Raw genomic sequence first — 24,068 nt, 5'->3', positions numbered from 1 at the left:
AAAGGATTCACTAATCAAATAAAAAAATTATTTGGATAAATAAATAAAAAATGTTCAACTAATTCAAAAGTTGTCGGAGTTATATGCCAAAATATTTCTGAGAGGAGGGAATAAAGAAAGAATTTAATTATATTTAATAGGAACTAAACAAAATTGAAGAGGAAAAGACCATCCGAGCGCAAAAGCAGACGCAAAATCAAGGACTTTAAAGTAAAAGATCAAATTCCCTCCATTGATTTGTAAAATAATCTAACAACGATACATACGTGTACAATCACCACAGCATTACCAAAACAAAGAAAACAAAAAGCAAAAGAAAATCATCCTCATAGTGAATCACATAAATGGTTGTGATCTTGACGAACGGTGGTGATCAAAGGACACTAAGGTGACCTATTTCTATAAGCAAGCATACGAAAATTACTCTTCGTCACACAGAAAATATAAATACCTGAAATCTAATATTTTATTTCTCTGTCTATATACGCACTCGTTCGTCTTTCCCTCCATTCTCTTCATTGTACTGGTGAGCGTTGAAGAACAAAAAACAAGGCAAATTCTCTCTGCTACGATTCTCCCAAAGAAGTAGAAAACCCTAAATCTAAGGTACTATTCTCTTCATTATCGCTTCTCTATCTCCTTTTTCAAGCTTATTTCTGGTTCTATTTCGACTATTTGCTCATTAGCTACGCTTAAGCTTCTTAGCTGTGTGACTTTCATTTGAACTCCGTTTGTTGTTATTTTCGCTCAGTTTTTGGTTGAACGAAGCTTTATTGTTGCATGTATTCTGCAATTCTAGTCTATTTTCCCTGCATTGTGTTAATGTGTGTTTTTGTTTCTCTAATACGTTTATTTGAGCTACACTGTGTCTTTGCTCTTGAAATCTATCCTATTATTATTTTTTTTTTCAAGTTTATTTGGCTTTTGTTCATTTTTTCATTTCTTCGAAAATTTGGGGTAGAGTTAACTAAGCTGAAAATTATATTCTATTTCTACGCATTTACTTCTTTAATTTTTTTTTTCTTTTTGTGGTTAAATTGCTCATTACTTACTAACTAGACTTGAGGATTTTGATGTTTAGTGATTTATTTGGTATTAACTTGTGTGACTATCTATCATAGAGGTTATACATGGCTGTTTTATTTATTTGCTGTTTGGAGGTTTTAGTGCTCTTCTATTTGTACTTTACATTTTGGTCCTTTTTTGGAATTTTTGTTCCTCTGAAAACTTTTTGGGATTTCGTTATTATATTTACAATTTTTGTGATTATGATCTGCTAGATCTTAAGGCTTTTCACGTGTTTTCTTATTTCAAATGAGATTAATTGCTAACATGTGTTTTTGTTTGCTGAAAATTGAAACTAGAAAATAAAATATTATGAGTTTTAGATTGGTCAAAATGGCAGGAAGTCAGTAATTAATTGCCACCTCGTGGGTTTTTCTTGTTTTTAACAATCTTCAGATAAATGTTTAATTTGGCTATGTGAATATATTAGGTGGCATTTTTAGCTATGTCACATAATATCTGATTTCTAGAAATTTTGGTTTTGTGACATAATGTGTTTGGCTGTTTCATTGGTGTGCATTGTGCATTCAGTTTGATCCGCAGAATGGTTAAAACTTCACATTCTTTAACATCTGTCCCGTTTGCCGTTTAGACTTTTTTACTTTGATCTTGGTTTTAACTCGTTGTTGTCTTACTAAAATATTGTGTTCTGTTGCCTTAAAGACTTGAGGAGTTCCTAGTTTGACTGAAAGATGGAGAAAGAAATTGGAGGATCCCCACCACCTCCAATGCCTACCACTGTGAAGCCAGAGGTGGCAGATATGCCTAAACATTCTATCATCAGCCGACACGGATTTGGAACTAGTGGGCGTCGAATTCCTTTACTCACCAACCACTTCAAAGTTTCTGTCAGGGTTTCAGATGCTGTGTTTTACCAGTACACTGTATGTCTACCTAGTGTTTTCCTTCTGGTCTTTGGTACTTCATCATGTGCTTGTTTAAATATGTCGAAAATTGCAGGTTTCCATTACTTCAGAAGACAAGCAAGTTGTTGAGGGCAAAGGAATTGGGCGAAAACTAATTGATAGGCTTTACCAAACATACTCATCTGAACTTGGTGGTAAAATGTTTGCTTATGATGGTGAGAAAAGCCTCTACACAGTGGGCCCTCTGCCACAAAACAAATTTGAGTTCACTGTGTTGCTTGAAGAATCATTTGCAAAACAGTATGTGACTGCAACATTCACTTTTTTGAGTGTGCATTAGAATATTTTCTATCTGCAACCTTATGTTGTATTGCTGTTGCATGGTAGTCAAAACGGGAGCCCTGGTGGAGGTGGGAGCCCTGCTGCAGCTGCTAAGAGGTCAAAACGTTCTTTTCGTTCAAAGACTTTTAAAGTAGAAATTAGCTACGCTACCAAAATCCCCTTGAAGTCAATTGCTCAAGCTCTCAAAGGAACTGAGGCAGATAATAGCACTCAAGATGCTCTAAGGGTTTTAGATATTATCTTGAGGCAGCAAGCAGCTAACAGGTCCTATAGTTCTTCTCTCTCCATGCCCTCTCTCTATATGCGTGTATGTAAGTTTTTATGAATATCAGATGTTTGATTGAATTGCTTGAAATATGTTACAGAGGGTGCCTTTTAGTAAGGCAGTCATTCTTTCATGATGATCGAATGAACTTTACTGATATTGGCGGGGGTGTAACTGGTTTACGGGGATTCCATTCCAGTTTCCGTACCACTCAGGGAGGCTTGTCCCTCAACATGGGTATTAACCTTTTTCCTGTCCACATTGCCTCAGTTTTTATTTTGAGGTCATGATTTGGCTTGAGTTGAATGGAGTATATTTTTTAATCGTATTTTCTAAAATTCTTGGGTTCCCTGTTGTTCCTTGGTATTATTGCCTTTCTTCTTGTTTTTGGTGAGGTTTAGATGTGTCTACAACAATGATCTTGAGCCCTGGACCAGTTATTGATTTTTTGATAGCAAATCAGAATGTTAGGGAACCTCGTTATATTGATTGGGCAAAGGTACGAAATTGCAAAATTGCCATCCTGAAAATCTAGCATAGGTTTTTGTTGAATTCAATCTTGTGTTGATGCACAGGCAAAAAGGATGTTGAAGAATTTGAGGGTTAAGACAAGGCATCGGAACATGGAATTTAAAATCACAGGCTTGAGTGAGAAGCCCTGCAATCAGCAATTGTATGTTCTTTTCTCCCATATGTGCCTTTTCTGTCTTTTAATTCTGAGTCTCCATTACATATCCCTTGGACAATCTCTAACTTTGGCCTTAACTCCTAGTTTTCCCATGAAAGTGAAAGATAATGACAGTGCAAAGGATGAATCACAGATTGAGGAGATAACTGTGTATGATTACTTTGTCAGACACTGTGGAATAGAACTCACTTATTCAGCATACCTGCCTTGCCTTGATGTTGGCAAACCCAAAAGACCAAACTATCTGCCACTAGAGGTCTGCAAAATTCTTTATTAGCATTTTTTCTAGTTTGTTTTCCTCAAACTTATCATTCTTCCTTGGATTTTCCCTTTTATTGCAGCTTTGTTCACTTGTTTCACTCCAGCGTTATACTAAAGCTCTATCCCCAATGCAAAGAGCATCTTTGGTTGAAAAATCTCGACAAAAGCCCCTGGACAGAATAAAAACAGTGACTGATGTAAGTTGTCCTTTATCTTTATATTCCTCTTTTATTTCCTGGTAGTTTTGAGAAACTGAAGTATTTAGGTAATTTGGCAGGCTATGAGAAACTACCATTATGATGATGATCCTGTGCTTTCTGCATGTGGTGTTAAAATAGAAAAACAGTTGACACAGGTTGATGGTCGAGTACTTGAGACTCCAAAGGTAAATACTGGCTCTGCATCACTTTTTATTTTGTTTCTTCTTCTCTTGATTGGGTGTGAGTGTGTTGGTGGTGGGGTTTTTTGGTCCATAGGACTATTTGGTGGATTTAGGTCAATAAAATTCATTTCTGCAATTTGCAGTTGAAGGTTGGAAATAGTGAGGACTGTTTGCCACGTAATGGACGGTGGAACTTTAATAACAAGGTGCTGGTTTACTATATTGTCTGTCAATGTACAATTAGCAGTTGCTCTCTCTCTCTTTGAAACTATATATTTTCTTGAACTCTCTTGGATCTTGTAATATCGTCAGTTCTCTCTTTTGGCTAAAGTTAGCTTTCTCCAATTGCAGACACTTTGGAAAACCACTAGCATTGAGCGCTGGGCTGTTGTTAATTTTTCTGCTCGCTGTGATACTAGTCAAATATCTCGTGATCTTATTAACTGTGGAAGGAAAAAGGGCATTGTATGTATCTGCATCAAGCTTTATCACTCCAAATCACTTTGAATTGCACTGGTATTTCTGGATTTTAAAATTTAGTACTCTACCTATCTGCATCTCTTATATGCATGTGTACTTCATCCATAAAGCAAATTGAACGACCACATACCTTAATTGAGGAGGACCCACAAACTAGAAGAGCCAGTCCTTTTGCTAGAGTAGAAAGGATGTTTGAGCAGATCAGAGATAAGCTTCCAGGTTCTCCCCAATTTATTTTATGTGTCTTGCCAGAGAGGAAAAATTCTGACATTTATGGTATGGAAATTATCTTCTTTATTAGATCTCTCTCTCTCTCTCTCTCTCTCTCTCTCAGCAGCTCGTTTGAATTATTTGACCAACTTATGTTTTTTTACAATTCCCAGGACCATGGAAGAAGAAATGTTTGAGTGATTTTGGTATTGTAACACAGTGCATTTCACCAACTAGGATTAATGACCAATATCTTACTAACGTACTTCTTAAGATCAATTCTAAGGTATATCTTGAAAAACAGAAGCTTAAAGTATCTTTAAATTTTTACCTTGTTATATATTTTTGTTCAGATAGGATTGATGTTTATTGTGTTGATCTTCTATTATAGCTTGGAGGAATAAATTCTTTGTTGGCAATTGAGCATTCCAAGCATATTCCTCTCGTAATGCATATTCCTACAATGATTTTAGGCATGGATGTGTCTCATGGTTCTCCTGGCCGTGCAGATATTCCATCAGTAGCCGCGGTAATTTGTCCTCTGCAGAAGTTAGAATTCAGTCAGATTGCTTATATCTTGCTCAACAGTTACACTGTTGCTACCTTGACATGCCTGATGATTTTTCAGGTTGTTGGATCTCTATATTGGCCACTGATTTCAAGGTATAGAGCATCTGTAAGAACTCAATCTCCTAAGGTGGAGATGATTGATGCTCTATTCAAGCCTTTGGCTGATGGGACAGATGATGGCATTATGAGGTACTTTAGTGAAATGATTTCCATTCTATTATTTCTCATTGTTGGTGTGTTGATTACATGGATGTGGATGCATCAATTAGTCCCATTTAATCTTGGCATTGTTATAGAATGTGTTAGTTATCTTCACCATTTATTGCTTGCTACAGCATGCAAACCTGAGTGTCTGTCCATTCATTTGTAAGGTTATTGGAGTATACTCTTCTTTTACCTGGATTTTGTGAAATAAGATTCAAAATGAAATTTTTGGCATCAGCAAATTACTTCTCTTGCCTTTTGGTTTTGCACATTTTCGCTATTTACTTATTATACATGTCAAGTCCAATCTTGGCTTTGTTATTTAATGTAAATTATCTTCATCATTTATTGCTTGTCCATTGCATGCTAACCTGAGTGTTTATCCATTCATTTGTAAGGTTGTCAACCTTTGAAGCGTCATTTTTATCCTCAGGTCATTCAAAAGAGAAGTATACACTTGTTTACCAGATATCATTTTCTTGCCTCGTGGCTTTGCACATTTTTCCCAATTTTTTATATTATGTCTCCATAATTTTCTCTTTTCTGCTTGCATTTAGTCCTGTAATTTCTTTGCAATTTGCAGTAGTTAAAGCTTGCTGTGCCCCCATCCCTTACTTTTATTGTTAAATATCTGATTCTCATATTTATATATATATATATTTTTTTAGTCTCGATACCTTAATATATCCTCTGTTCAAGGAATATGTTTGAACTACACAAGTTACAATTTCTCAGATGGTATCACTACCGATACAGAAAAGGATTATGAGAATTCTTAGCTTCAAATTTCTTGAATTGTTCCTTGTTACAGGGAGCTGCTAGTTGACTTCTACCGTACGAGCAATGGGCACAAACCCAAACAGATCATTGTGTTCAGGTATCATTGCATTATATGAATTTTTTTTTTTCCAATTTGCTTTATATAACACATGAAAATAAATGCTCAAGGCTTTTCCAGGTTTTCCATCCTAGGACAGTTCTTTAAAATATATACATCAGGAGTTGTTTGGATCTTCATATATTTTAATATTAATATTAAGGAAACACTAAGGCAGAGTTCCATAATTAAAAACACCTGAGTACTTCACATTGAATTCCTAGGGACGTTGATGATCATGCTTGTCCTAATTTTTTTATTTTTAATGCTGTGGAAGACCAGACTTGTTTGTTTGAAGGTCCTTTGCACCAGTCATTTTATTTGACTTTTCTCAGTGTTTTGATTTTAGACCAAGATCCAGAAAAATATTTTTAAAAAATTGGCACATTTCATTCAGAATTTTCTTAAAGTAGCTGATAAAAGCAAATAAGAGACTCATTTTTATTGCTTTTGATTAAATATGGATAATTTAGGTTTGAAAACGAGATCCTCACGACTTCTGTGTTTTGGCTGTGTGAAATCTTAACCTTTTGTTCATGAGAATGCTATCGATATGCTTTCTGATGTTGCACCTTACATGATCATTAATACTGTGTTATCGACATTCTTGCATGTGTTAAATATCTTTTTCTTTCTGTCTGCCAACTGTTAAGATACATTTTTGAAGTAAGATTGAAAGTTTTGAATAATACTTAAATTATCAAAATTTATAACTTTGAATTGTCAAAATACATGTGTAACTTTTGAATTTTGATACAAGCAATCTTATTGTATGTGCAAAAGTTATGATTCATGTTCCACCATATATCTGGATCAAATGCAAAGTTCATGCATACTGTTATAAGATGCTGCTATGGATCTTGTTTTGAGCTTCTTTCATTACTACTACTATTATTGGTTTGCTCTTAAGTGCCAGTATTCTTTGATAATATTGTTTTTGCTTTCAGGGATGGGGTGAGCGAGTCACAGTTTAATCAGGTTTTGAACATTGAAGTGGAGCAAATCATAAAGGTTCTGATATGCTTTTTTTTTTTTTTTTCCTTTTTCATTTAAGTTCAACTTAATGTGGTTAAATTAAATTTTGAGCGCATGGTGTTTTCATATAGTTTAACTTTAACCTCGTTGGACCCAAAAAATGATTAGTGCTTCAGTTTCCTACTGTAAATGTCTTGTGACAAGTGGATTTTCTCCTTGAAGCATGAGTCCCCATTTCACTGTTGAAGCCTGATTATGTGTCTTGGACTTCACATCCTCTTGAATGCATAGCTACCGCAATCCAGCTTTTGTGCTTTTTTGCACAAAATTTTATGGCTTGTACACTTAGGATAGGCTGATGAGGGGACACATTTATTTCCCAATAATTGTTATTTTCAAGTCAATAAAGTTCTTGTTGTACAGGCCTATCTGCATCTTGGGGAGGTTGATGTTCCCAAGTTCACAGTAATTGTTGCTCAGAAAAATCACCACACGAAGCTATTTCTAGACAGTGGTCCTGAAAATGTTCCAGCAGGTTAGCTAGTTTATATCACTGTCCCACTTTTGTGTTTTAGATGATACAAGTGGTGTTGACCCATGTTTCTCCCTCCAGGGACTGTTGTGGATACCAAGATAGTACATCCTAGAAACTATGATTTCTATATGTGTGCTCATGCAGGGATGATTGTAAGAGCTCTCTCTCTCTGTTACTTAGTAATGCAGTATATAAAGAAAGTCTATCGCAATATTGCTTATTAAAAAATTGGGGCTGACCCATCTGATCGACATTTTCGTTGAAGTTTCTGAACATTACCTTTCTGTTTTCCTCTTCCACTTGGAAAACTCTGTGGTTTAAGCAAGTGAATTTATTTCCTTGACACACAATCTTGATTTCTTATTCATGACTTGGGCTTCTATGTCCATTATCCTTTTCCTCCTTTTTTGATAGGGAACTTCAAGGCCTGCACACTATCATGTTTTGCTTGATGAGATTGGTTTCTCTGCCGATGACCTGCAAAATCTTATCCACTCTCTCTCATATGTGTAAGCTTTCCAGCTTCAATTGTTACCTGCCTATCTGTCATTTCAATAAAAAACAGTTCAATATTGATAAAATTTATCTATGCTTCAGGTACCAAAGGAGTACAACCGCTATCTCAGTTGGTAATTTGTTAATACACCAGTTAATATTTCATCTTTAACAAGGAAATAAATTTCATTTGAATACCTTAATTAACTTTTTCCTTGTATTCTTACAGTGGCTCCTGTGTGCTATGCTCACCTGGCTGCACAACAGATGGGTCAATTCATGAAGTTTGAGGATTTGTCTGAAACCTCTTCAGGACAGGGAAGCATGAGTTCTGCAGGGCCTGTTGCCATTCCAGAGCTCCCTAGGTTGCACGAAGATGTTGCAGGTTCTATGTTCTTCTGCTGAGCTACTGCTCTGCAATTCTTGGTAAATAGTAATTTTGGTTCTGTTACCTAGTGGAAACCCTATATCAAATTTCTTGGTAATGTTTCCTTGTGCAGCCTAGGCTTTCTGCTAACGTCTTTCTGGCATTTTTGAGTCCATTACTAGATGATAATCTGTCGCCTTCTGCATTTTCCACAACTAAATACTTTTTTAATACCATGAAAGATCAATTTGCCTTTAAGAGCTTATCCTGATCTTTCAAATGGAGATAGAAAAGGTTGAGAGAGGGCTAGAGTTTGTCCACAGCAGTCGAGGATTTTAGGTAGCGGAATGTATACATTTTTATACAATGCCATGTTTGGCTAACAGTGAATTCTAAAATGGAATGCAATTTTTGGAGGGTTTTTTTTTTTTTGGGGTCGAAATAATGCAAATGTTTATGTTTCTCTTATATTTGAATAGCTTGAAATTTTTATGTTGAAATGATACATATTTTTCAGATAACTAATAATCTTATCTCTCTCTTTCAAAAAAAATAATCTTATCTCTATTTGCAATATGAATTCTACATATTTTAAGCGTGATGAGATTTCACTGTTTTGACATGTTTGGAAGATTTTTATATTAAAAAGGATAGAAAAGAAAGACCTGCATGAAATGTTATATCTAGAAAACATGATGGAACAAATAATTCACAGTTTCACATGTAATGTTTTAGTTATTACTTGTTAGACTGAATTAGAAGGTCTATTTAGGTTCAACAGATATTTTAAAGTCTAATTATGATCATAATTTTTTTATTCTCGGATTTATAAGAACAAATTTAATGATCTTTAATGTATTCATTGTTAGGGTGTGTTTGATATTACTAATTGGACTGTCATTAAGAAAAAACACTTCATAAATTATCAATAAGGTAAATTTTAGGATGCTTAATGTATTGTTTCACCTGAATTTCAAATTTTGTTGTAATTTTACTCTAATTTGACCTCTATGCTAATTTCACTTTGGGCTTTTGTTGCAATTTCACTCTAATTTGATCATTATATCAATTTTACCTTGAATTTTGACCTTTTATTGCAACCATAAATTATAATTTGGACTTAAATTGCAAATAAAAAAAAATGTTCACTTTTGATCTTGGGTTTGTGTTAACTTAATATATTTGTGTGAGTAATTGAGTTTGGATTAATAGTTCAGACAATTTCTATTATTATTTTTAATAATTTAAAAATTATTTCTTTAATTGATAATAAGTAATATTTAAAAATTAATTATTGAATACATGACTGTTTTTTTTTAAATTATAATATAATTATTATTGTGGTTTCATTTTAATATGAATTTTAAAATAATTATAAAAAATCTAAAGCAAAGATACTACGAATTTATTTGACTCATAACTATTAGAAATTGTAACAATTTTTTTTTATCAAAATAAAATATAAGATATAATTCTAATCAATTATAATTTATCATTGTAGAATGAAAAAAAAATTGTTTAAGGTAATAATTAAACTTAATAAATTTATGCGAGTGAATAAAATTGGATTAAGTTAACTCAAAGTCAAGAGTACATTTCATAGCAATGTTTTTTTTTTTTTTTCTTTAAATTTAAGTTTTAATTGCAATGTGGGATGTTATTGTAATAAAAGATTAAAATTCAGGGTGAGATTGATACGAAGGTCAAAATAGAGTAAAATTAAAGATAAGGGCCAAATTGCCCCCAAACTTGCTGTTTATTGCCAAAAAGCCCAATTTTGAGCTTTTGGGCCATTCACATCATAAACTTCCTGAAAATCAGTTCAAACAACACTTGTATCCTTCAGTCAAAGCACGTTGAAGCCACAATATTATTATGCGACCGTGTCTTTGAAAATTATCAACCAAGAAGATATGAAAGTAGAATTTTAGAGGCATATTTTTGTTCCGCTCAAAGATCGACATGTAACAGCAGGGTTTTACTGCAAAAAGGTAAATCAAATAGGAATTAGGGAAAAAATAGTGCAGAGTTTATTGACGTTGATGGTGACCAGGAAAAGTTAATTTGTAATGCTTTTTGTCTCTTTTCATCGATACATAAATCGAAAAAATAGACCTGTTAGAAAGATTTTTCTTTTTATGTTTTTTATAAGTCTGACATGTATTTTAGTTTTAATATAGTTTATAGATAGTGGGTGTTTATGGCCCTTGTGTCCTTATTTAGCATATTTTATTATGCTTGAAGTTAATAACTGATTATTTACAGGGACAATCAATGTCTGGTGTCATTTGGGTAAACATATTGGTCCATTATGGTGGTATATTTGTAAAGGATAGAAGGGGTTTGAAGTATGTTGGGAGTCATGTTGAGAACTTTAATATAAATGATATTGACTATCTTAATTACAGTACACTTGTTAAGATTGTGAATCAAGTATGATCAAAAGGGCATGTCAGGATACATTGGTTGCCTACAGGCCAAACATTGAAAGATGGTTTGGTTCTTTTATGAGATGAAGACATTCTTCATTAAATGTTGTTACTTGGATATGAGTAAGGTGAGGAAATGCATATATATTTAGAGCATCTAATTGACACTCCAAACATTATTTTTGATACCCATCTACTGCCTACAATTGAGGAATTTCAATTTGATGGCTTATCGACAATTAATGTGGAGGCACTGGTAGGCTATGAAAATTTGGGTACAAGTTTTGTTAAAGCAAATGAGCAAGGCACAAAGAAAAGCAAAAATAATGTAAATGCCTTCAATATTGCATGTGAGATAGAGACTGGGGATCAATATGAGGAAGTCGAGATAGATGAAGAGTGTGCCTCTGACACGGGCAGTGATGAACTAATTCAACAAGAACAAAGGTAAGACAATAATATACAAACTTTGCTGATGATGAGGATGGAGGAAACAATGGTCATGGTAGTGAAGATGATGGTGAAACTGTTGTACCTAAGGGGGTCGAGAGCACTTAAGCAAGATTGTTGAAGATGATGTTTGGAATGATAAAGGTGATTGTGGTCGTGATGTGAATCAAGGAGGGAATGAGTCTGATGACTTAGGCAGCATTGAAGAGATCTCAGGTGATGATGAACATAAGATGGTTAGAAGGAAAAGGACTAGGAAGGTAATATATGATTCTAAGTCTCAATTTCCAGCTTTTGTAGTTGGAATGATTTTTAAAAATACAAGTGACTTTAGAGAGGCATGCACTAAATATGCAGTATGTAGAGGTATGGAGATTGATTTCACAAAAAATGATTCGAAAAGGGTTCAAACTAAATGCACTTTTCCAAGATGTCCATGGATGTTATTTGCTAGCATTGAAAGCAAGTCAAATGACTTCATGATTAGGACATATAAACATAAGCACTAGTGTTATAGAGTTTACAATAATAAGAGGGTGACCAAGAAGTATTTGGTTGACTATTTTCGAGAGATTTAGACGATATCCACTCACAAAAGTAAAAGAGATAAATGAACAAGCAAAGGAGAAACATAGAGTTAATATTTCATTTACTATGGCCCAAAGGGTGAAGCAGTTGTTAAAAATTGAGTTTGAAGGAGACTATAAGCAGAATATGCTAGCCTAGAGGATTACCTTGAGGAATCGAGGGTTACAAATTCGGGGAGCACCATTGAAGTTCAAGCGAATAGGGATACACATAAATTTGAGGCTTTTTACGTGTGTTTTGATGCCTTGCGAAGAGGCTGGATGGGTGGTTGTAGACCAATTATTGGTGTTAATGGCTGTTTTTTGAAAACAATATGCATGGGTCAAATTCTTACAGCTGTTGGAAGGGATGCCACAACTAATAGTATCCCATTGCTTTGGGATGTTGTAGGAGTTGAGAATACTAAAACATGAAGGTGGTTTCTATCAAATCTGAAGATGGATTTGAGCATAGAAAGCATGAAGGAATTTGTCCTCATGTTGATATGCAAAAGGCAAGCCACTTACATTTAATTGATTTGTTTTTATTTTTGTTCGATTGTTTTAAATCGATTTATGCTTGATTGTTTTAAACCTAATGCTATAGAGTCTTATAGAGGCAGTGAAGTTGAAATTGTAATTAGCCGAGCATAGAAGGTGTGCTGTGCACATTTTTAGTCATTAGCAGAAAAAATGTAAAGGGTCAGAATTATGAAAACAGTTTTGGATATGTTCAAAGAGTATTTATCGGCAGTACTTCCATGATCAACTTGAGGTAATGGACTCATTAGCTGCAGGATGTGTTAGTGATTTATTAAATTACCCCCTTTCCACATGGTGTAGAGCCTATTTTAGAATAAGTTCTAAATGTGACAGTGTTGAGAGCGAGAGCTTCAATAATACCATTCTAGGGAGTAGGGTTAAACATATTATGACTATGTTGGAAGATATTAGAGTTGATTTAATGCGAAGAAATATGCAGAAGAAGAAAGATGTTTTAAAATGGATAAGTACTGTTAGCCCAGCTGCAATAACAAAGTTGGAACTTCATATGGTTAGAGCATGTTAGTGTCATCTTGAATTCAATGGGCATTTAGGGTATGAAATCTGAAGGCAAGGTAAGCACACGGTTGGTACAAAGAACATGTCATGCACTTGTAGGGCATGAGACTTATCTAGAATTCCATGCCCCCATGCCATTTGTGCCACATGCGGTAATAAGGGTAATCTTTTGCAGTATGTGGACAAATGTTGTTCTAAAGATGCATATACCTATAAGTATTACTTGCAACCAATGAAAGGAAGAAACATGTGGCCTTGCATTGGTAGAGCCCCAATATTGCCACCTGAAGAAAAAAAGAAGCTCGGGAGATAAAAGAACAATAGGAGGAAGGATCCTGATGAGCCAGGGAAGGAAGGGAAGGGAGGGAAGATGTTAAGAAAGGGTGTACAGATAACTTACTCATTGTGTAAGATGAAAGGACATAACAAAAATGACTGTAAGAACATTAAGCAACCAATATTGCGCCTGACTCTGAAGTCTGTATTTTTTTAAGTCTTATATTTTGTATTCTCATGGTGTTTCTTCAGTTGCATCTCATAATGAGTTTTTTATTTATGTGCCTCATGCACCTTTAAACAGGGACTAACCAATAATTCTCTTTATTTAATGTTTCTGACTTTGATAATTTGACACAATCTCAGTCCTCCATCAATGCTTCCAATTTTCAATCTCAGACTTTGGGGCACTTTAAACCAGCACAATATCATGGAAGCCATCAATTCAACACTTCTCAACATAGCACAATAAACATAATGAGGCATCAAATGTTATGAATGGAGTACATGTGCAAAATGTTACTAATGCTATTGCAGAAGGTGGAGCAACCAATTTACAACATCACAAGCAAGGCAACATAAGGCAAAAGCCATCCCCTCACAGACCAGAATAGAGGCCATGAATAATAAGGCAATATAGAAATTTTTTGCTTTTGACATTTTGGAATTTTTTGGAAAACTAACCAACTACTTTTTGGGTCATTTTTGTTGCATAGTAACGAAATATAGGAGTGTATTTTTTTTTCTTGCATAGGATGGAAAACAGTTGCCTTTCAGTGTTCATCTTGAGTTTTAGTTGAAAAGTATATATAGCTTAAATTTGAGATACAATTATATATCAAACAATAAAAAGCAACAAAGGAACACATATATAAGCATCAGAGACATGTTACTTTTATCCAAAATTATGTTATCTTATTTATGATTTGCAAAATAAATCACAGTTCATACTAAATTTTATTTCGTTACATATCTAATTCCTTCTCCTTATATTGTTTAGCTGTTCAAAATAATAAACAATAATTTAATGTTAAAAGGTTGCTCAATTTCATTCAATATAACAAAATACAAAATAGTAATGCCCGATTCCTAACTACCTTCTTTTTCCTCGTCGGAATAAATATATTGTTCCTAATTATCCCAGCCCATTGATGCTCCTCACTACTTTAATTTCAACATTATCAGCAATGCCAAATTCAAAAATAACTCAACCAAAACAATAGACACAAATATCTTCAATCTTCACAGCTGCTGGCCTTGTGAGGTTAACTAAAAAGCTTTTAAGGTCCTCTTCCAATTTCAACTTATGTGATCTAGGCACAGCCGTTATAATCACTGGCTTTATTGATTATGTGGTTTCGTTAATTTCATATGGGAAAGGGTTACAACTGCATTTGAAGAAAGACAAAATAACCAAAAAAATTCAGAGCCTCTCAATGATGCCTAAGAAGAAACAGATTAGAAAGAAAAAAATATTTACCTTCAAATTCCCGCATGAATAAAATCATCTTCCAGGGTGCGACCCATCGCGATGCTTTTATTCGAAAATTACACAACTTCATCGAGCCCTCATAATCATAATCAGATCAATTAGAGCTTGTTATTTGATTACTATTTATGGAGATTGATGACCGAGTGACTAAGGATGCCATCAACAGGTGCGATCGGTCTCTTTAGCCTATCTTTGCTCTGCGATTACTCTCTTTAGCCTCTATTTGCTCAATACGCTGAAGAACTAATTTTGGAGATTTATGGATTTCGTGCTTCAATTTTCCCTGTTTTTATGTTGAATATGCATTATTTCTCGCATGACAGTATCATTTTTTTTAATTTAAATATTTTTATTTAGCTTTGACCGCGTAAGTTATATGCGTGATAGAAACCATGAGCATAGTGCTATTTGAACTGATTTTGAGTAAGTTTATAAAGTAAATGGCCCAAAAGCTCAAAATGGAGCTTTTTGGCCCTAAACAACAAGTATGTGGGGCAATTTAGCCTTTATCTTAGTTAAATTATAACAGAGGAAAAAATTCATGGTGAAACAATTTAACCCTTGAATAAATATGGTATCATGTCTTAACCATGTAATTTGGGACAAATCATTGGTACAATGATTAATTACCATTACAAAAATAATAGAGGAGGAAAAGATAATTCAAATTGAAAGGAGATATAAAGTAAAAGAATTTATAAAGTAAAATGAAGGAGGATAGTCACCACAGTATTACTCCAAATCCAAATAAATAAAGAAATAAATAAACCATCTCCATAGTGAATCATATCAATGGCTGTGATCTTGATGAATGGTAGTGATCAAGGGACATTCAGTTAACGTATTTGTACATACAAGTATACGAAATTATCCACGTCACAAGAGAAAATACAAATAGACCAAAATCTAAGTTTCTGTTCTTTGTATATGCTCTTTCATCTTTCCTTCCATTCTCTTCCCTCTCTTGGTAGGTATTTAAGATTGAGTAAGGCAAATTCTCAAGAAGAAAAGAAAAAACATCTAGTTTATCCCTTTTGTCTCTACTCATCCGATCCTAAGAAATCCAGTTTATCCCACCCGAATCGTCCCTTTTACCTGTTCATCATAACTTGAAGTTCATGACAAATAGACATAGGAAGTAAAAACAGACCCACACAGTAAGAAGGGATAGCCTGAGCTATAGATTTCAATAATATCTGCCTAACAACTCGTGATAAAAATCAATTCCCCCACCCATTAAGCTTTTTCCAAACTCTATCCTCAATAAAACCAAAAATCTGACGTTTGTTGCAGCCTACCAAAGAAGGTAACCCTAAATAAGACCCGCCACCTAAGGGATTAGAGACCCCAAGAATAGAGGAAATATGATTTTTAAGAACACATCCCACATTATGACTAAAAATGATGCTGAATTTTTTGAAATTGGCTTATTGCTCAGACGCCTTCTAATATTCAATAAAGACTTCTTTTACCCTTTTAGCCTCCGTAGCGTGAGCCTCAAAAAAGAAAAGGGAATCATCTGCAAATAAAAGATGAGATACCCTAGGACATCGAACTCCAGCCACACAACCATTAATCCATCGTCGACTCTCAACCTCCAAAAAAAGAAAGGACAAACCTTCAGCACAAATAAGGAACATATAAGGTGAAATAAGGTCCTCCTACTGTAACTCTCCAATTGGAATAACTAGTCCCACATGATTGCCATTAAAATTCACCTTATACTAAACTTTCGAAAAACACAAAGACATCTAGTGAACTCATTTATCACAAAAACCTAGACCCCTGAGTATATCACGCAAATAATCCCAGTCCACTCTGTCATAAGCCTTGTTAATATCAATTTCAAGGCTACAGGAACCCATACCTCTTCTATTATTTCTACTGATGCTATGAATAGTTTCAAATGCAACCATAACATTATCTGTTATCAATCTACCTGGGACAAATGCTGACTGGTTATTAGGAATAATATGGGGCAAGATTCTCTTAAATCTGTTACCTAAGTCTTTAGAAACAATTTTATATAAGACATTGCAAAGGGCAATAGGCTTAAAATCCTTCACACATTCAGGATGTTCAATTTTCGGGATTAAGACAATAGTAGATTCAGTGGGGAAGAAGGGAAAATACCTTATTAGAGCCACGAAATACAATTGTGCACCACATCATTGCCTACAACATGCCAGAACTTTTAAAGGAATGCTGAGACCATCAGGACCCGGTGCCTTATCTAGATACATTTGGAATAGAGCAATTTTAAATTCCTCTTTGCTAAAAGGTGCTATTGACATTTCATTATCTTCCCACGAAACCTCATGAGAATTAAATTGAGCAAGCGAAAAGCCACAACCTTTTCTTTTCATATCAAAGTGAGCTTATTAATTTTTGTGAAAAGAATCTACTACTAGAAAGGGAGCGTCAAACAAGAAAGTGATATAAAGATCAGAATCGATGTTGATATGAGATTAACATTTAATGATTAACAAATTTGTATGAATTTACCAAATACATGTTGTGGGAGTTTAGTTACATATAAATTGTATACTATAAGTTAGAGCAATATTATTTTCATATTTTAAGTTATTTTAAGATTTCATACAGTTATTTGTTATAATCTCATCTTGAATATATTAATAATTTTCTAATAACAATTACATCAATTTGTTTAGTAACATGATTATTTCTTGATATATAAATTAAAAGATTTATAAAGGATAGTAAAAATAAATAAATAAAACTAAAAATATATATGATACTTGATATGAATTAAATTTAGTTAAAAATGTAAATAAATAAATCTAATGCAATAAATTATATTTCTATTTTCTATTTTTTTTTTCTTTTTGGTCTTTTACTACTAATAGAATAATGTCGCTCCAATTTTTCTACAAATTGAAAAACAATAAACACACTCTACCTTAATAATTTTATTAACAATAGACATTTTCAGTCAAAATAAAAATGAAATCATAATTATTATTTTTGTAAATTGAATCAATCTATTTTACTCATATTATAAAATTACTTGAATAAAAAAGGATAAAAGCTTGATAATTTTGTTAATCATTAAATATTTTTTCTTCAAACTATTAATTTTTTTAATTCTTAAATAAAAGTTGAATATAAAGAAAAATAAGAATTTATGCCGTAAAATATAATAAAAAAAAAAATACTCAAATACATAATAGTCATTAAAATTTGGAGTATATATAGATATATATCTCCAAACCATAATGTTAACATAGTTTTTTTCATTTATATTATGAAATTATGAAGAAGCTTGTCTAATGATTATTGGGTAGGTTTTATCTAGAAAATAATAAAATAATAATAGTAATGATAGGAGAAATTAAAAGTAGTCATTAAAATTAAGTTCTCAAATGATTGTGTATATTCGATCTAAAATATATTTATTATTATTTTTTTAAAAAAATTAATTATAATTGACTTACATCAAATATTATCTTTTTAGCGAAATAATTATGCCTTTTTATTTACTGGTATAAGATTATGGTAATCATTATAGGAAAGATTAATTTTGCGCAAATTGCATTTGTATCTCTTATTCCTGAATTTTATTATGGGTTAGGGACCAAATCCAAATCGTTCGTTCTTCTTCGAAGCTAAAGCGGACGGCCATAACTATATAGCCAAAGCTTTTAGCATATTTGCCTAGTTTACATCTACTTTTCCCTCCTAGGGGTTTCCTGTTTGGTTCCCTAGAAATTGTGTTGCTTTGAGCTCAAAGAAACTCATCAACTCATCCGAGCTAAGGTTAGAATGCAGGATGCATCGATTTAGAAGCAAAGGGGCCTCGCTTTTGGGTTCCTTGCCCGTCCCGCAATTGAGGAGGAAAGCTCTTAACTCATGGTCTGCTGTTCAGGACACATATTTCTCTACAAAGGTAAAATTCTTTTTCCCATTTAAATTTATGGGTGTTATTTATTTTGCATTTTGCATTTTTTTTGACGAATTGCCTATTACATTCTGCTCACTTTCTTTTATGAGCTGAATTTACTGCTGAAGATTGGCTTGAGTTGGTGGGACCAAATTATTTTTGTGGGATTTTTTTTTTTTAATTTTAATTTTATTTTTTTTTTTGAAAATCGAATTTGGTTCAATGGAGTTTTCTTATTTCCACTTATTTATTGTTTGATCTTCCGTGCTTTTGATCTGTTCAGGACTTATTTGAGAGGCATAGGGTTGTGTTTACAATTGGAACTTCTGTAGCATCAGTTGCTACAGCATGGGGTGGTAAGTCGAAAACTTATATTTATTGTTTCTTATCTGGTTCTTCCCTTTTATGCTTGGTGTTAGTGGCTTTTGTGATTCCGTAAAATGGGTCTTGGCTATGTATACCAATATATTCTTGCTGTAATTTCAACTTCATAACAATTAAATGGCAGTTAGCATGGATGTTGATCATGCAAACTTTAAAATGCTGAGTTTGAGTCTTCTGCAGAATTGAGAATTAGGTAGATTTATCTTTGATCAATGAGTTTCAAGGGGGTCCTATTTGAATGAAACCTCTCATTCAATCACTCTGCTAATTTAGGAATAGATTTCCTATGACTATAAAGAAATAACTTAAATGGATGTAAGTAGTCTGGTATATGGTGAGTATAATTTTACTGGCAGTAGTAAAATATCATTGAAGAAATCTGTCTCCACTTGGTGAACTGATTTGATCATGTGCTCATGATGTGAAAGTCCATTATCAAACTTTGCTTTGCATGCCTTACCTTTGAACTTCGAAAGTCCACATTTTGTTCATGAACTTGTTTTGAATTTTGATGCTCATTTTATGTTGAAGATTTTCATAATTAATGTATAAAATAATAGGAAAGGAAAGAAATCATACATGTTATCTGAAGCATGACCAAAGTATATCGTTCATTTTGTTTATTTGTGCTCTTGTATGGATTTATTTTTGAGGAGAGCTTCTTATTAAATTTGCAAATGAATGTGCAGGATATTGTTTGCGCCATCTTTATGAATCAAAAGTTGATCAAAGGCTTGAATCAATTGAAAAAGCTGTGAGTCTATGTTGCATAATGTTGGATGGTCATTGCTGCTTATATTTTTTTTGCTGGTAATATTTTTTTATGTCTCCAAGTGAGTGTATTTGGTAATATGCTCATGGGATAGACTGGTTCAAGATGCCTGTTGGGTTTTGTGTGGCTGTCAAATATGTTATAGAGTGCCTTCCCCCACTCGAAAAAAAAAAGCGGGGAAAAGAGAAGAAGAAGGGCTTAGATAGTTGGAACTTATACTTCATTGAATTCAGTTGACTTACTCTAATAATGATGTGAGATGCCTTATCCTTTTAGTAGTTGCGTCTTGATTCTCTTCCCTCTGATGGGCCATCTCTGCAGTATCTACACCTTTCAAAATTAAAATTTTAAAATTCTCCGACTGCTTTTTCTCTCAGGTATTGCTGTGTGATCTGTACCTGTCTCCATAGATGCAATCCCATCTTGATTTTTATCCTTTAATATCATCAGAGTCAAAGGAAATGTGCAAGGCTACCTTTAACAAAGATGCTACAAGTACTAACCCTTTCATTACTTGTGGCGGTTTATTTTTCCAAGATATGGCTGAATGTCATTGTGCTCCAGTCTGTGAATGACTTCTTTGCAAAACTTTCCTAATCTCCTGTCCTATGTTTTTGTTGTTGTTTCTTACATCTGATTGTATTTCTTCTTTTCATGTGCAGATGAAAAACAATTATCAACTCGAACATGCAGAATTTAAGAAGCTTGTGGATCCAGGACGTTCTAATGTTGCTGCCTGTATTGCTACTGCTGGGACAACATTTGTTCTTGGGTTCGTACCAGCTCATTTTTCCCTTGCATTAATGCTTTGTTTTCACATGCTTTTTTGGAATTTTCCCTGTCAAACATTAATTAGTCTGCCACTAGCCAAATCATTTGACAATTTGTCCAGTGGGACTGAATCTGATTAACTGCACTTCATTGATATAAAAGATGAGTGCTGTCTGCTGTGATAATACATTCCTCTCAGCTGGAAAGGTGATGGATAGATGAAAGGGCCACTCTACAGAAATTAAATGCAATACCAATATATTTTGGGGAAAAGGAATTTTAAATAGGACGATTTTTTCTTTTGAATTCAATGTTATTTCAATGAGATCAAGTTAGTTTTATGCATTTCTTATGAATTGAGACTATCTTATGACAATATCTTTTCTTCTGATGGGTTTTCTCATCACCCTTAATTGGAGAGCATGTTGGCATGGGAAAGAAGGTTGCTTTCACTTTCAATTATAAACCAATCTCATAACATTTGGTGCAGTATAGGGAAGAACTTCTAGTATGGGTTTAAAACCTTGGTTTATCTGTTTTGCCATCTTATAGCTATATTAAGGTGATTCCAATTTTTAGGTGAATTGCATTTGTGGCTCTGTGGATCTAGTAGCGAAAATCAGAAAATGTTCTCTAAAATGTTGAGGGTTGTACTTGCTAAATACAACACATGGGTTAAATTTAGGAGATATTTTGATTGCTGGAATCAGACAGAAAAGTGACTTGGAAATGTAAAATTTTGGTGTTTGGTTGGCATATGAACTTTACATAATTGGGAAAACTAGATTCATGGATATAATTTCCTCCTAAAGAGGTGGAAAAAGTTACATTTCCTTTGTGTATAAAAAATTCAGGATGCTATTACCCTTAAATTTTGCTTTTCTCTCATACTTATTTATCTTAGTGATGGATAAACTAACTAGTCATATACCAGAGGATGTTCCTTGGTGCATGTTGTTCGCAAATGATTTTTTCTTAATCGATAAAACTGGTGAGAGATTAAACTAAAAGTTCGAACTATGGAGGAGAACTCTTGAGGGTAAAGGTTTTAGGCTAAGCAGAAGCAAGACGGATTACATGCACGACGAGTTTGGTTTAAGGAAAGAACAGGAAAGTAAGGTTAGATTAGATGATGCAATGGTGCCCAAGCGCAATCTAGGGGTATAAACAAGCTGAGCTGAGATTGAACCTGTCAGCTCAAAGCTTGGCTCAATAGTATTTAGCTCGAGTCGAGCTCGAGCCATTAATTGAGGCTTGAGTTCAATTCAAAAAATTTTAAGCTCGATGCTTGAGGAAGCTTAAAATAAATATTACATTTATTTATATAAAAGCTCGATAAGGCTCGAAGAGCTTTCGAGTTGAGCATCATTAAGCTCGAGCTCGCAAACGAGCCGGTTAGAGCTTGATTCCAACCGAACATTTTTGAACTTTTTTTGAGTTGAGCTCGAACAGCTTCGGAGCCGGTTCGACTCATTTACACCCCCTAGTGCAATCGATTCAAATATCTAGGTCTGTGTTTCAAAAGGGGTCTCATTGATGAAGATGTTTCTCATAGAATTTAAGTAGAATGGATGAAATGCAGGAGTGCTACTATGCGATAGGAAAATACCTAACAAGGTGAAAGATAGATTCTATAGGACGGTGGTGAGACCTGCAATGCTCTATGGGAGTGAATGTCGGGCACCTAATGTGCAAGATGTTTACAAAATGAATGTTGCGAAGATGCAAATATTGAGATGGATGCGTTATCACACAAGGTTTTAACAAAATTAGAAATAATCACATTAGACAAAAGTGCGAGTTGGAAGTTAGAGATAAAAGAAGAGAAGGATGCTTGAGACTGCACTCTCATGTATTACATAGACACCCACATGCCCGGTTTGTAAATGTAATATTTTAGTAGTGGAGGGTACTAAAAAGGGAAGAGGTTGATCTAGAACTGCTTGGAGGGAAGCAGTCACGAAGGATTTACTATTTTTGGATATTATTAAGGATATAGCTATACTTAGAACAAAATGGAGACAAAGGATTTTTGTAGTAGACCCTAGTTAGTTGTTGTTGTCTATTTTATGCTTTATTCTATTTATTAACATATCAAATGATTTTAAAATTTTCCTTCAAAAATATTTTCTACCAAAAGTAATTTCAAATATTTTTTTTTTGACTAAACTTTGCCTTGCATTGATATTGATCGGAGGGGATATTGAAAATAAAGATTCATAGCCTACCCCAATTAGTTTGGGACTAAGGCTTAGTTGTTGTTGTTATTGTTATATTACCCTTAATTATAAAAATATCTCATTGATTAGTTTTGACCAATTTTTTAACTTTTACTTTTCATAGTGCATTTAAATCGTTATTATGTTATAGTTATTAATTATTTTTTCAATAATACTTGTATTTTATATAAACTTGTTACTAGAAAAAATTTTAATGAACTAATGCTTATATTGTGCATGGTATACTTCTAAAATGCATTATACTTACCTGGACCTGATCCATTGCCTATAGACCAAATCAATGAAAGTATGAAGTTTTTACAAATTGTTCTTATTTTATTCTTTTTTTTTCCCAGTGTATGGTCAGAAATATTCTCATTTCAACAAAAATTTCTATTTCCATGGAGACGATCTAGGCAAGTCAGTCTCTTTGGTTTCTAATTAGATTGAAAGCAATTAAAGTTAGATAGCAGAAAGATATTACAATAATTATGTTCTTGATCAAGTTTGTCAACTGATAATAGGTCATTTCATTTCCTTTTCTTCCTCAATTGCAAGAGTAGAATTTCTGAATTGTTTCTTTACCTGCTTTACCTGAAATGTAGGTATGCCTTTGGTTGGCGAGGTGGAAGATGGTATGGAAATAGGAAGTTCAGAAAGGAACAGCTAAAATTGTTGGGGCAGTTAAAACCTAAAAGATGGCAGTTGCTGGGGAGAATGAGACCTGAGGAGTGGAAATTCCAATTTATTAAAAGGAGATTACTGAAAAACAAAACACCTGGAAATGGAGTTAAAGCATCTGACAGTCTGCTGAAGGATGCTCCTAAGGCACGTAATCCTGGAGAATTCCATCAGTCTTGTTAAACCAATGAAAGTTCCTCTAAATTTTTGGCTTAGATATTCCGAGATCATGGGAAAACAGATCATTGATATAGCTTTACACAGTGAAGATTGTTTTCTTTACTGGCATTTTTGGATGTAATGTTGTGTTATTCATTCTCATAATCCATGTTTTAGTGGGCTTTGCTAAATAAATGCCTTGCTCCTTTAAAACAAATTTTTTAATGAGAATTTTGCCCTTTCCCCCATTTATTGACATCTCTGTATTTTCTAGAAACTAGGAAGTCTTCTTTTAAAAGTGCCTTTTTGTTGTTGAGGCGCTTC

General features: G+C 33.7%; 2 protein-coding genes and 2 long non-coding RNA genes across 6 annotated transcripts; 3 read left to right on the top strand and 1 right to left on the bottom strand.

Annotated features, from left to right (window-relative positions):
- Nucleotides 1-447: 447 nt before the first annotated feature.
- Nucleotides 448-9,009, top strand: AGO6 (Argonaute family protein). 2 transcript variants are annotated; one of them, XM_089719021.1, is made up of 24 exons: nucleotides 448-606; nucleotides 1,729-1,949; nucleotides 2,026-2,231; nucleotides 2,319-2,537; nucleotides 2,639-2,775; nucleotides 2,940-3,037; nucleotides 3,114-3,211; nucleotides 3,311-3,482; nucleotides 3,568-3,684; nucleotides 3,765-3,872; nucleotides 4,013-4,075; nucleotides 4,221-4,334; nucleotides 4,460-4,625; nucleotides 4,733-4,845; nucleotides 4,951-5,088; nucleotides 5,188-5,318; nucleotides 6,145-6,210; nucleotides 7,158-7,221; nucleotides 7,609-7,720; nucleotides 7,799-7,872; nucleotides 8,135-8,229; nucleotides 8,318-8,349; nucleotides 8,445-8,641; nucleotides 8,716-9,009. In XM_089719021.1, the coding sequence occupies exons 2-23, from the start codon at nucleotides 1,758-1,760 to the stop codon at nucleotides 8,618-8,620; spliced, it is 2,691 nt and encodes an 896-aa protein (XP_089575147.1). In that variant the 5' UTR covers nucleotides 448-606; nucleotides 1,729-1,757; the 3' UTR covers nucleotides 8,621-8,641; nucleotides 8,716-9,009. The 2 variants fall into 2 exon arrangements, with proteins under 2 accessions (XP_089575147.1, XP_012080654.1); XM_012225264.4 differs by having other exon boundaries at nucleotides 8,445-9,009.
- A 1,238-nt stretch (nucleotides 9,010-10,247) lies between these two features.
- LOC149497436 (uncharacterized) lies at nucleotides 10,248-14,246 on the top strand. The gene is made up of 2 exons (XR_016320026.1): nucleotides 10,248-10,573; nucleotides 13,732-14,246. It is a non-coding gene; the product is annotated as an uncharacterized LOC149497436 (long non-coding RNA).
- A 142-nt stretch (nucleotides 14,247-14,388) lies between these two features.
- Nucleotides 14,389-15,234, bottom strand: LOC110010216 (uncharacterized). The gene is made up of 2 exons (XR_002285188.3): nucleotides 14,846-15,234; nucleotides 14,389-14,753 (listed from the first exon to the last, which is right to left on the bottom strand). It is a non-coding gene; the product is annotated as an uncharacterized LOC110010216 (long non-coding RNA).
- A 3,146-nt stretch (nucleotides 15,235-18,380) lies between these two features.
- Nucleotides 18,381-23,996, top strand: LOC149497435 (triacylglycerol lipase-like protein). Of its 2 annotated transcripts, XM_089719079.1 has the most exons (6): nucleotides 18,381-18,764; nucleotides 19,042-19,114; nucleotides 19,832-19,896; nucleotides 20,577-20,686; nucleotides 23,261-23,320; nucleotides 23,510-23,996. In XM_089719079.1, the coding sequence occupies exons 1-6, from the start codon at nucleotides 18,648-18,650 to the stop codon at nucleotides 23,766-23,768; spliced, it is 684 nt and encodes a 227-aa protein (XP_089575205.1). In that variant the 5' UTR covers nucleotides 18,381-18,647; the 3' UTR covers nucleotides 23,769-23,996. The 2 variants fall into 2 exon arrangements, with proteins under 2 accessions (XP_089575205.1, XP_089575206.1); XM_089719080.1 differs by lacking the exon at nucleotides 23,261-23,320 and having other exon boundaries at nucleotides 18,386-18,764.
- Nucleotides 23,997-24,068: the final 72 nt, after the last annotated feature.

The sequence above is a fragment of the Jatropha curcas genome, chromosome 3 (assembly GCF_041381405.1).
Source record: "Jatropha curcas cultivar XTBG-Jc1 chromosome 3, XTBG_Jcur_1.0, whole genome shotgun sequence".
Lineage (NCBI taxonomy): Eukaryota > Viridiplantae > Streptophyta > Magnoliopsida > Malpighiales > Euphorbiaceae > Jatropha > Jatropha curcas.
This window is presented reverse-complemented; position numbering and strand designations above follow the sequence as displayed.